General features: G+C 40.0%; 2 protein-coding genes across 2 annotated transcripts; both read right to left on the reverse strand.

Moving 5' to 3' along the window:
• Positions 1-928: 928 nt before the first annotated feature.
• LOC113128828 (uncharacterized) lies at positions 929-3,286 on the reverse strand. The gene is made up of 2 exons (XM_026304422.2): positions 3,051-3,286; positions 929-2,569 (listed from the first exon to the last, which is right to left on the reverse strand). The coding sequence occupies exons 1-2, from the start codon at positions 3,184-3,186 to the stop codon at positions 1,938-1,940; spliced, it is 768 nt and encodes a 255-aa protein (XP_026160207.1). The 5' UTR covers positions 3,187-3,286; the 3' UTR covers positions 929-1,937.
• A 1,706-nt stretch (positions 3,287-4,992) lies between these two features.
• On the reverse strand, positions 4,993-11,167 carry LOC113121307 (endophilin-B1-like). Its single transcript, XM_026292058.1, has 10 exons — positions 10,733-11,167; positions 10,491-10,632; positions 9,690-9,818; positions 9,325-9,458; positions 9,050-9,142; positions 8,804-8,887; positions 8,673-8,696; positions 8,454-8,543; positions 8,002-8,102; positions 4,993-7,646 (listed from the first exon to the last, which is right to left on the reverse strand). The coding sequence occupies exons 1-10, from the start codon at positions 10,787-10,789 to the stop codon at positions 6,944-6,946; spliced, it is 1,557 nt and encodes a 518-aa protein (XP_026147843.1). The 5' UTR covers positions 10,790-11,167; the 3' UTR covers positions 4,993-6,943.
• Between the last annotated feature and the right edge of the window lie 349 nt (positions 11,168-11,516).

The raw sequence follows: 11,516 nt of genomic DNA on the forward strand, positions 1-11,516 counted from the left end.
TTTCACGAGACCATAATGTAAGTCACTTTTACCGGCCAGCTGAGAGCTGGTCCAGGATTGATGCCATCTATTTGGCTGCTGGCAAGAAACCGAAAAGAAAAAAGAAAAAAAACAGGGGATGGGAGGCAAGGGAGATGAGTGAGGTACACAATCAGAGGAAGATTAATGAGGGTAGTGAAAGAGAAGATGATAGGATTGGCATGCAGATAAGAAGCAGGGTAGGAAGATGACGAAATAGAGATGAAAGGAAGCCAGAGCAGAAATGGAGGCTGATGGTGGCTGGTGCTTTGTCTGGACAGCTGGGTGATAAAAAACACTGTTCTATCTGTGGGGAACAGCCTAATAACTACCTGTCAAACACAATACTACCACTCTTCTTTTTTCTTCCTTCCTCCTCTATTTTCCTGATTGTTACCCTTCCCATTTTCCCTTTTTCGTCACCCTTTTTCTCCAGTAAAAATGAATGTACCACACACAACAAAGCTTCCATTGAATAAAAACTCCACACACACTGCACAGATGGAGTCTTACAAGTGCCTCCGCATTGAGCGAAACAGTGTGAATACTATGATGAAACAGGTGTAGTGAGAAACCTGCATGTCAAACACAGCTACTCTTCTTGTTGCTCCGTCTCAACACTCCTCTGAGTCTTCTTAGTTGGCACATTAAAAAAGGCCAAAAAAAAAAAAAATTCCACATCTTGCCTGCAGTTTTCCACCCAGCTGCAGATTTATAAGGCACAAGCACGTGCACACAAACAGGTATGGATGCAAATATACATTCATTAGTGACAATATTCATGCCCTGATCTAATTCAACTCATAAATAGTTCACATGTTTTCTGTTGATGTATTTTACCCAGTGGTGGATTGTGGTATTGTAGTTTACTGGACTACAATCCTAAAATGTACTCAGAAACTGTAAAAACCCTATTTTACCCCACATTTATTTGATGGTTTTCATTACTAGTTACACTTCATATTTTACAGACAAAACCTACACCTACCTTCATTCTATAAAGTATGAAGTTATAGATTAAATATAGTTACACACACACTAAATTACTAGATTACAAAACTCTAATTCTGTTTACATGTTGATGCATCCGTAATAATCATCAAATAATACACAAAGGTATATCACAGCAGCATTTCTATTGGATACTTCTGATATGTTAGGTAAATTAGGCTTGTAATGGAGGTATAGTGATGCATAGCTAAGAAAAAAAAAATCATTGAATAGTTTTTCAACACAGATTATTTCCTTTTTTCTTGCTGTCACTCTAGATGGTTGCTTATCTTTCTTTCTTTCTCTGTCCTGCATTCTCATTCGCCCAAATTCCCTCTGACTCTAGCAAAACTCCGCAAAACAAAAGTATAAATATTTTCAAAATGAATAAAGTGGTGATCTTGGACCAAGGAGCATTGCTATGAAACTGTAACACACACAACACAACATCAACAGCAACACCAGCCACACTCTGTGGTTTCTAATAATGAATGTTTCTTTGTGTGTGTGACTGCAGGAGGGCTGGGCTGCAGTGTAAAAGCTCTGGCAGGGATCCATAAATCATAAACGCCCAGAGCATCGTAAGCTGTGGCCTCTCAGCACACAAACTATTAAAGGAGCTAATGACAGGGAAAGACTTGCCCAGAATTAAACACAATGCAAAACCTCTGACACACCTTCTTGTAGTTATGGGAAATTGCTGACCTCAACACAACCATACAAACACCGAGGTGGTGGTGGGATGTGCAAGAAGGGTTAAAAAAAAACTGATGAGTGAAACAAATGAAAGTACAGTCATGCGATCCATATACAACAATCCATATAATAAAAGGCCCTTTAACTACAACATCAAAAAATAATATTTGCAAAATCATTATCATTAGAGTGCTTTGACTCAATATTTATATTATTCTTTCCCTATGGTCACATCATGTGTCTCCTCTGTCCTTCGTCAGTGTTCCTGCCTGTTCTATCACTCTGCTCAGCTGCAGCTGAACCTGCTCCAGCTCTGTTGCTATGGCAACCATGGCCTTTTCTATTGTGGCCATGTCCAGAGGTGAAGTCACTTCCTGCTCCTTTTGGCCAGATGGGAACCACTTCGTGCCCAAGTTAAATGCTGCTCCTGAACCTCCAGGTCTTGGTGTTGGCTGGTTTGCCATTCTGCTATCTGCTGCTCCTGATGGCACCATCTGACTTTCCTCCAGTTGCTTCAGACAAGCATTTGCCTCATGGTTACTACGCAGGAGCATCTGTAAAGTAGCATTTAACCTTGTCTCTCTCTCTGCTTCCTCTGCTCTGAGCTTGATCAAGCCCTTTTCCAGCCTGAGCCTTGCCTGCTCTGCTTGTGCCCTGCATGCTGACTCCATGCTGGAAATGCACTGCTGGCATGTGCCCCTGACCAGTTTCTCCAGCTGGGTCCTGAGAGGGATTGTTCCTCCACAGCACTGCTCCAGAGACTCCAGCAGCATGTTCTGCCTCATGTGAGAGTCCTCCAGAGCAATAAAAAGTTTCTCCCAACGGGAGACATCTGCAGTCTGGCATGGTGTAGTTCGAGATTCCCCTGTAGACAGGGAGGCAACAGTTATACATTGCCACAGGCAAGTGATTATAAACAGTTACATAAATCAAATTTGACAGAAATACAAAACATCTATTTGAATCGGAAACAGTATCATTTCAATGGTATAAATCAGGTGCTAATAAAACACTTAACAGTCACTATTTTTATAGAATAAAACAAGAATATGGAGATCAAGGAATAATTTGGTATTTTTGGTCATTTTGGGTGCAAAATTGGGAAACTGGTGTGAAATGGTCTTAACACTGATATTCAAGCATTATAAAGTATATACTAGATCAGATTTATATGATAGATATGCTTAACATAAGGAACAGGTAAGAATTTTGTATCAAATCCATTAAACAAAGTTAACCTGTAAATTTTATCGCTACCAACTAAACATAAAATCTAGACAAACATGCAGAAATTCACAAACACTCAATTTAAAAGATAGTCAAAAGTACAAATAAACAAAACTCACCCTCCTGCTGGTGCTGAGCGATCTCATTGTCATAGTCATATGCATAGTCTCCTTCATAGTGAACATCATTCAGACATAAGGATCTAGTCATGAAGCCAAGTACACACAACACACACCAGATCCTGAACACATGCATGATGAAGAATTTCCGGTAATATCAGTGTGTGTTTGTAACCCAGTTCTTCAGCCCCTTCACCATATGTAGCATTCTTTACAATGAACCAACTGTTCTGGCTACTGGCTTATAAAGTGAGCAACATGGGAGAAGGAGGAGGACATTAGCGAGGGTGGGGCAGAAGTGGAGGTGCCGTGAAGGCTGGGTGAGAAATGCTGAGATGGATTTAACATGTCAAAAGTCAAACTGAGGTGTGGAAAGAGAGAGTCACCATTTTCTGGAGATTTTCCATGTCGCTGTAAGTTTTATTACACCAAGGAAATCTACAGAGACATTGTATGTTCAGTGAAATCCTTAATATTTCTACCAGCCATATCTACATTGCTTCACTTCACACGTGGTTGACCTTCAGTCAGAGTCGCTGTCTAAAATCTTAAACGTTGCAGCACTGCAGTGCATGAATTATATTTTAAACAAACATTTTAAATGTATCTACTTGAAATTAAATTCAGATGCCAAGCAACTCTATGAAATTCAGTTTCTGGCTATAATTGTATTTTGTTGCTTGGTGACACTGGTGATTAGACGTTCTGTGGGGAGGGTAGAAGTTATTGGACTCTTAGCAAAAACAAATAACCTCATTCTTACAGGCAGAGTGTTCTGGTCATCAGGTGTTGGGGTTAGGACAAGTCAAGGTCAGAGGAAAGCCCATGACTTTTCTAGTCTCTGCAGACCTCCAGGCTGAGCTCCCCCTGCAGATGTCAGCATGTCTGCCACTAACTACGTCGGATTTTGTGTATGACAGGCTGTAATTGTAGCAGAGGGACTAAATGGGATGGGAGGTGGCAGGTTTATGTCAGGAAAAGTGAGCACCTGCAGAGGAAGAGTTAAAGCGAGAAAGGGGGGAGGTGGAAACAGAAAGAGGGATAGTGGATGAGGAAAGGTACAGAAGGATAGGGAAAATTTGTATAAACTTTCCTTTTCTTACTGTGAGGCATGCAGTTCATAAGATGTGAATTGGATCTTAGCAAAGCTTTGCATTTATATGTGAGGATTTGATGATGCATGTCAAAAACTGGTCACATTCTCTTCTTTGCCTCATCACTGCCACAGCATTTCAAGCTCTTTTTTTCTCTCTATATGTTCTCTTTCCATTCAGTATATGACTCTCTCCAGACAGTGTTTACCACCTCAACCTGCTCACTGTGCCTACAGCTTAGCTGTCACACAAAACACTCCCAGCTGGCAGAGAGGGGGAGGACATGTGAGGGATGCAGGGAAGGCAAAAACAAGGAAGATGGGAATAGAAAAAATATGAAGGAAACAGGGTATCAGGAAAATATTCCCCATGTATTAGCAGTAATTTTATTCAGATTGGAGAGAATTAGATAAGAACAGATCCTGTCATCTGGCTTGTTGTGATGAAACCAGAACTGCAAGCAAAAATGGGGCAATGGGTGTTGTCAGTAGATTTTATATTGGTTAAATATAGCTGATTTAAAACAGCAACAAGACTTCACTTATGAACAAACCACATACTAACAAGAACACAGCAAATTCAGCCAACACAGGCCAGTTTTATGAGACCTGTGTCCCCGGTATAAGGGAGGAAATCCTGGAGCTATGCTTGAAATACATTATACCGTCAAAAAGACGAGCCCTGTTCAAATATAGCAGATGTAAAAAATTTAATATTATTACAGGGAGTGACTTCATTGATTATGAAGTTATAGCTTTTGCTTTGCTAAAAAAAGATCTAGTACTCTTGATCTTGAGATATATAGACTCTTTGATATAGACTCAAAAATATTATGTCTGTACATCTAATGTAGAAAATAATGACGGCATCAAATATAATTAGAAAGATTACAATTCCTCGTATCTGCTTTCATAACTCACTCATCTCAACCAGACGTGCAAAACACAGCTTCAGCTTCCCCTTCCTTCCGATATCACACAGGGTCATGTGAGCGTCACAGAGAGCTGCTGTCATTGCTGACGGACAGTGAGCATAAGGGAAATGATAAAAATAAATTGGAAATGTTAACAGTTACTGGCTGTGCCAGTGTCGCGGAAGAACTAGGGACAGATTGAGGAAAATCTATTCTAGTTTGGCTGAGTCAGACGAAAAGTTGCTAATGAATCTGTCTTTGACTGCATCTCCTGTGAGGCCCCTCTAAAAATTTAACGCTGATATACCGGTGTTTATGGTCTTATTGAACCAGAAGCCTTCAGGCTGCACTCAGCTCAATAACACAGCCTGTGCTTATTCAACCTAATCAGTTTTTATAGCTACTGACAGGAAAGAACTGAAGAAGTGGAGAAAAATACAGTAGAAACACACTTTCAACAGAGATTTTGCAGCTGGATATCATTGCTTATGCATGAGTTGAGAGGTTGCAGTAAATGTCATACAGTGCGTTTTGTGATTAATATACCTAATAAGCAAGCCCAACTAAACCGCGAGCCTCAGAGTGTGTCGGGATGTTTTTAGTTAGAGAGATGTGAAGCATTACTGGACTTGGCCTGAATAAAAGCTCAACCTGGAAACAACAGAGCAAGCAGCAGTTTTTAGCAAGGAATCACCAGAAACACCTTCATTTGAGAACAGAGATAGAACCTACACTTAATTTGGGGTTTACATTTCACTGATTGCATATTTATTTCCACATGACTCATGAAGTGAAAAGTCACACTGACATCAGCTCAATGTAGAACACAGTTTAAAAACTGGCAGCATCTAGAACGTGAATACTGCAGCTATCCAAACCCACACACATCTTTATGTATTGGTATAAAAGCATTGAGCCTACAGTTAGTGAATCATTGGCTCAGCAGGACCAGCGCTACATTACATTATGTGTTTCTATCTAGGGTCCCCAGATTCGGCCCATGCCACAGTACAGCAGGGCAAAAAAACAACAACAAAAAAACAAAAAACATTATCATCTGGACATGGAAACTTGTGCCCATTACACATCATACATAAGGATGTAAAGGGGTAAAGTATGTGATTTGAGAGTGTGTATGGGAAAACACCTAATGTGTGTTTATGAGGAGGAATATTTTGGACTGACCTACAACATAAAGGTCCCATTGAGCTTAGAGTTTTGTCACCTCTCTAGGGTCCCCACACACACACATACATACACACACACACACACACACACACACAGCATGTTTCCTATGGAAAATGATCTCAACCCATGCCTGCACATACCCTTCTTTTTAAAGGTGTCACAGATTTGGGTGAGTTGTAAACACAAGACCTCACGTGCGTCACTGACAAACATGGACAAAAACACAGATGTGAATTTACGTATTCATGCCAATACACTTGGCACAAAGCTTGGTAGGTTCTCTTATTTAGCTAAATGTGAAAATAAAGACTTAGTTCCACAGACATTAAATCAACATTTCAGAGTCACACATTGCAAATGTTAGCAGTTAGGCTTTAACTTGCTGTGTGAGGGCAAGAAGCATCATATATCTACTGCAACAAGAGGAATGAAACCTGACAGTCATTGTTTTCATACAACATTAATAATATATGACTAGAGCTAGAAGCTAAAATGATTGTGGCACTGTATCACAATTAGAAAAATAAACACTTTTACAACCAATTCACATCCTTCCCTATTGGATTAATTAAAGTAACACACTGTACTGATTCTATCTATCATTAACGTGTCTGCGCCTTTTTAATACAGCCTGTATTCTTCTATTGATGATGACGTGGCTCTGGACAGGTGTTACGTCCCCCACCAGATATTATTCTCTACTGAACTACATCCTGATGTAGTGCTGATGACTCTGGTACATCTTCTCCATTACTGTTGGGTTGCCTGTTCACTGTTTCACTGGCCATCTGTTGCTCAATAGACATGTTCCCTGTTATAGTCTCACTAGCTACTTGTGTCAGAGACTCATTCACACTTCCACTCAGTTGTAAACGTTGTGAAGAGACTGTCACTGCACTACCTGTACCATTGGTTATTACAGCTGTTCTACTAATTGTCGGTGTCTGACTTGAAGCTGGAGGCTCAGCAGCTGTTCTGCTAGCTGTCACACACGTGCTAACTGCCCTGTGGGGTGCTAAGAGCTGATCTGCTGGGTGCCGATTAGAATCTGACATGCAGACTTCATCATATGTTTGGTTAGAGGACTGGTTGTCACAGGCTAAATGAAACCTGGCTGTCTGGCTGACAGTTGAGAAGGTGTTGTTGTTGTTGTTGTTGCTCATACGATCAGGCAGCTGTGTGGTTACAGAGGAATCTGTTGTTGTTTTTTCAGTTCCAGCCAGTGGATTTACAGTCCATGAATCTTGGTCAAACTCTTGAAGGTGATGGACGACTATGGGACCTGAAGTGGCCCGATTTAACCCACTGGGCTCATTGGCTACATGGTTGGTTGTTGATGGCTGATTAACTGTATTACTAAGTGCTAACTGCCAGTTATTGGAGCAGAAGACTGCTGGAATGCTGTAAAGACAAACAAAATCAGGACCAAGTGGCTCTCTGAAAAAATGAATTTGATATTCTCAAAGATCCTGTTTCATTATGAAGAGATGTCCTTGGTTTTTGTGGTAAAGTTGGAAATAATCTGCCACCAATTATAGCTTTAAATAAAATGAATATATATCTATATATCTGATTGGGTACCATTTTTTTTTTCAATGAGTATTTTCTCAACCCAATAAAAACTTCAGCAAAATAACAATATTTTGAGGTACATTACTGCCCAGCTGCAAATTGTAGCTATCAGAATATTAATTCTTCAATTCAGACACAATCATTTAAGATGGAAAGAAAAACATGGTAGTGTTTCCATACAAACCTGGCAAGTTGTTTATGAAGCTCCTGTGCATGTTGGTTACACTGGTCGAAATAACAGGCCTGAGCCTCCACAAAGTCAATCAAGCTCCGCGTGTGGTTGATCTGACAAAAAACACAAGTCTAATTTTCAAATAATAATTATTTTTTATTGATAATATTGATTTAGTTAAGTATTTTGTTAAAGTAATACTGAACATTTTTTGAGTTGATTTTTCTAGATTACAGTCTCTGTTTGAGAGACACTGAATAAGAAACTACATAAAATTGTTTGTTGTATATGTATTTTTCAAAAAATAAAATACTATAGTGTTTTGCTGGGAATAAGGTATTTCAATGTGTGTTTGTTTTACAGTTGCAACACAGCCACCAATGCAATGATATACACACAAACTCTCATGCAACCTTATATACAGTATATATCTTTCACAGTGTGTGTTGTGTGTATGTGCATACGTGGGTGCTGCTGATTCCTTCTAGAACTTGTCTTGTAATTTCTGATTGTCGATCAAACAGACTCTGACAGATCCTCAGCTCCATCTCTGCCTACATACAGACATGCACACAAAATCCTCTTTTATGTGGATATATGATCAGCTTTGTTCCTAAGGTTTTCCTATTAGGCCTTCAGTTTAATTAACTAAAACAACAGTACAAACATAAACATTAGCCCACCTGAGAGATTTCCTGAGCCCAAATCTGTTTGGAGGAAAGAAACAGCAGTGGATAAATGACTTATTCAGTGACCAAACAACAAGATCATAGATCATGTGTAGCAGTGTTTATCTCCCTTCAGCATCACTGACCTTTAGCCATTTGACGCGCAGGAAGCTGAACATGTAGGAGAATTGAGACAAGTAGTCATCTTCCATTGGGTTTGCATTCAGGTCCTAAGAGCAGGAAGGTAGAAAGGGAAGATAATTATACTGCATGTACCATAAAATAGAGAAAAATGATTTCAATGCAGTGCGGTCGGACTGACCCAGATATAATAAATGTACATGTATTCCTAAAAAATTAGTAAAGGTTGGGGTACAAACATTGTAACTTACTCGAGCCTCTCGGTCAGCCTCGTGAGCTTTCCTCAGTCTGGTCTTAGCTATATCCACATCCAAACGCTTATTCAGCAACATCCTGCGCTCATCCTACGAACACACACACACACACACACACACACAAATTCGTTCAGGGTACAAACAATAAATGGAGCATGAATGGAAAAAAATAATAGAGAAAAAGAACAGAGATCCAAAAATAAATGTGATATCCAAAAAACACCATCAGAGCCATGACCTATAGACGACCGATGTGTATGCAAGTGTTTTACCTGTATGACTCTATATTCACCCTCAGTGAAACTCCTCAGAGGGGCAAGAAAATGGATTTTTGTGCTTTGGACAAACTCTCCCTCTGTTTTTCCAAGCTGCTTCTGAACCTCCCCACACCGTAGCAGTGCCATTCCTAAAAGACAAAACATAGTGCAAAATGTCAACTTGTTCATGGAAATGAAAGAAATTTAAGTTAATCAAATCTTGGTTCTTTTCTTAAAGCACATATTTTTAATCCAACATCTATAAAATATTTAAGGATATGGGTAAAAACTATAAAACTATAGTTTATAGTATATAAACTATATAAACTATAAAAATAACTGTAAAACTTGTTCATGTTTTCAGACAAAGAATACCTCACCATAGGGTGTGTTGGACCCAATCTCCAGCCCAGCCTGGGTCATTTGATCTCCCAGTACCTCATGGGCACGAGGCCGGGGAGGGATGCTCCAGTCCAAATGCCCATATAGCCGGTCCTCTAACCGTGCTCCTATTCAATATGGTTCAATACAGGCTAAGTGTTATGTACATTAAAAACCCATGAAAAATGTGTTACATAGTATTTGGCACTGGTTTAATAGAAATGAGATGATATAGGCACTCAAAGACATACTTGTCAAAACATAGTATAACCTTAAATATGTATTAGGCATAGGTACCTAAGGTAGAAAAGTGATTCTGTAGAGACTAAAAGCCCCTGGTCCATAAACAAGACATGACTGGCATATATAGATTATTGATTCTGGCAGCTGAATGGCCTCTTTCTTTGATTGATTACAGTCAGGTACTTATAATTCCATTAGCAGCAGTAACTGGATTCAACTGTGGGATGGATGGATAAACATTTACCTAAAATGTTTTTAACTTAATTTATCACAGACAAAAACAAAACTAGACACCACTGTCTGATATGACAGAATTTATAGAAGGTTTATAAACTATAATTAGCGGTTTTATTAATGGTTGAATCGTCTACTAATGCTTCACAGATCGGTTATAAATCGTTAGTGACTTTTGGGTTGCCAGGTTGTGAAAACCCCTCCTCCATCATGACACTGCAAGTAATTAAAACCCATTAGCTCTTGAAGTCAAATCTATAAAGGAGGTCATTAACATGCTTTTCACGTTTGGAAATAAATAAACAACGTGGTCTCACACTCACTGGGGTTTGGCTGCAGTAAAACCTCAGTCTGGGAGATTATCTGGTCTGTCACGGTCTTGGTGGTGTCTGCCCGGGCCAGAACCTCCTCAAGACCGGGGTCCAACTCTGTCTTGTCAGCCTGGCCAAGACTCTCCCCTGTGTACTGAGGTGGAATGACAGAAAATACTGAATGTCATTATTGACTACTTAAAAAGCTCTGCCCTCCAATAAACTCGTTTCTTTTTCTGCTGGTCTTAAATTACCTGAACAGCCCGGTTGATGAACTGACCAGCATCCACAGCCAGCCGTGTCAAATCCATGACACCGTCCCCAAGGTCGCGGGCTGGTCCCGGTGTCGTCCAACACAGCGTTAAGGGGCCAGCATGACCGAGCTAAGAAAACGACCTCTCCATGAGGCCACTAACAGCCTGTCTCTGCCCGCAGCTGTCACCCAACAGCCGCATCCAGACGAAGTGCGCGGACTTTGTTGTTGTTTATCCTCCTGCTGCTTCCTGTCAAGCTGCCGCTATTTACAACGTTACCGTCTCGGTGGGCACTAAAAACGTGCTAATATCAAACTAGCTGTTGTCCTACCTGTGACTCACATGGCTTTTACCTGATCGAGACAACTACAGCCTGTGTTTAATAGCGAAATAACTTGAGCTGTGTAAAAATAACAAACATCTCACTGAGAGAAGCTTGTCTTAAACTTCCGGTTGTGATTTTTCAAAATAATACCCTGCTCTCTACAAGTAAAACGTAAGAAAAAGTAAAAGTAATCTGGCATGTGCAATGCAACAAAACATTCAGTACGTGATGTGGTTATAACGTCTCTAATATGGTTTGACTGAAGCGCCGTTTGCAGAGACTCAACCGGGTAAATAGTAAATAGTAAAACAGAGCATTGAACAGTACGTCGTTGCTTCCCTATAGAAAAGCTCCAGTACAGTAGTGAACGCTCTTGTTATGCTGAACAATGTAAAAATAAGGAAACACGTGGAATCTGCATGTAAGAATCCAGATGTGTTTGGATCTTCTCAATTTGAA

This window comes from Mastacembelus armatus, chromosome 22 (genome assembly GCF_900324485.2).
Source record: "Mastacembelus armatus chromosome 22, fMasArm1.2, whole genome shotgun sequence".
Classification (NCBI taxonomy): domain Eukaryota; kingdom Metazoa; phylum Chordata; class Actinopteri; order Synbranchiformes; family Mastacembelidae; genus Mastacembelus; species Mastacembelus armatus.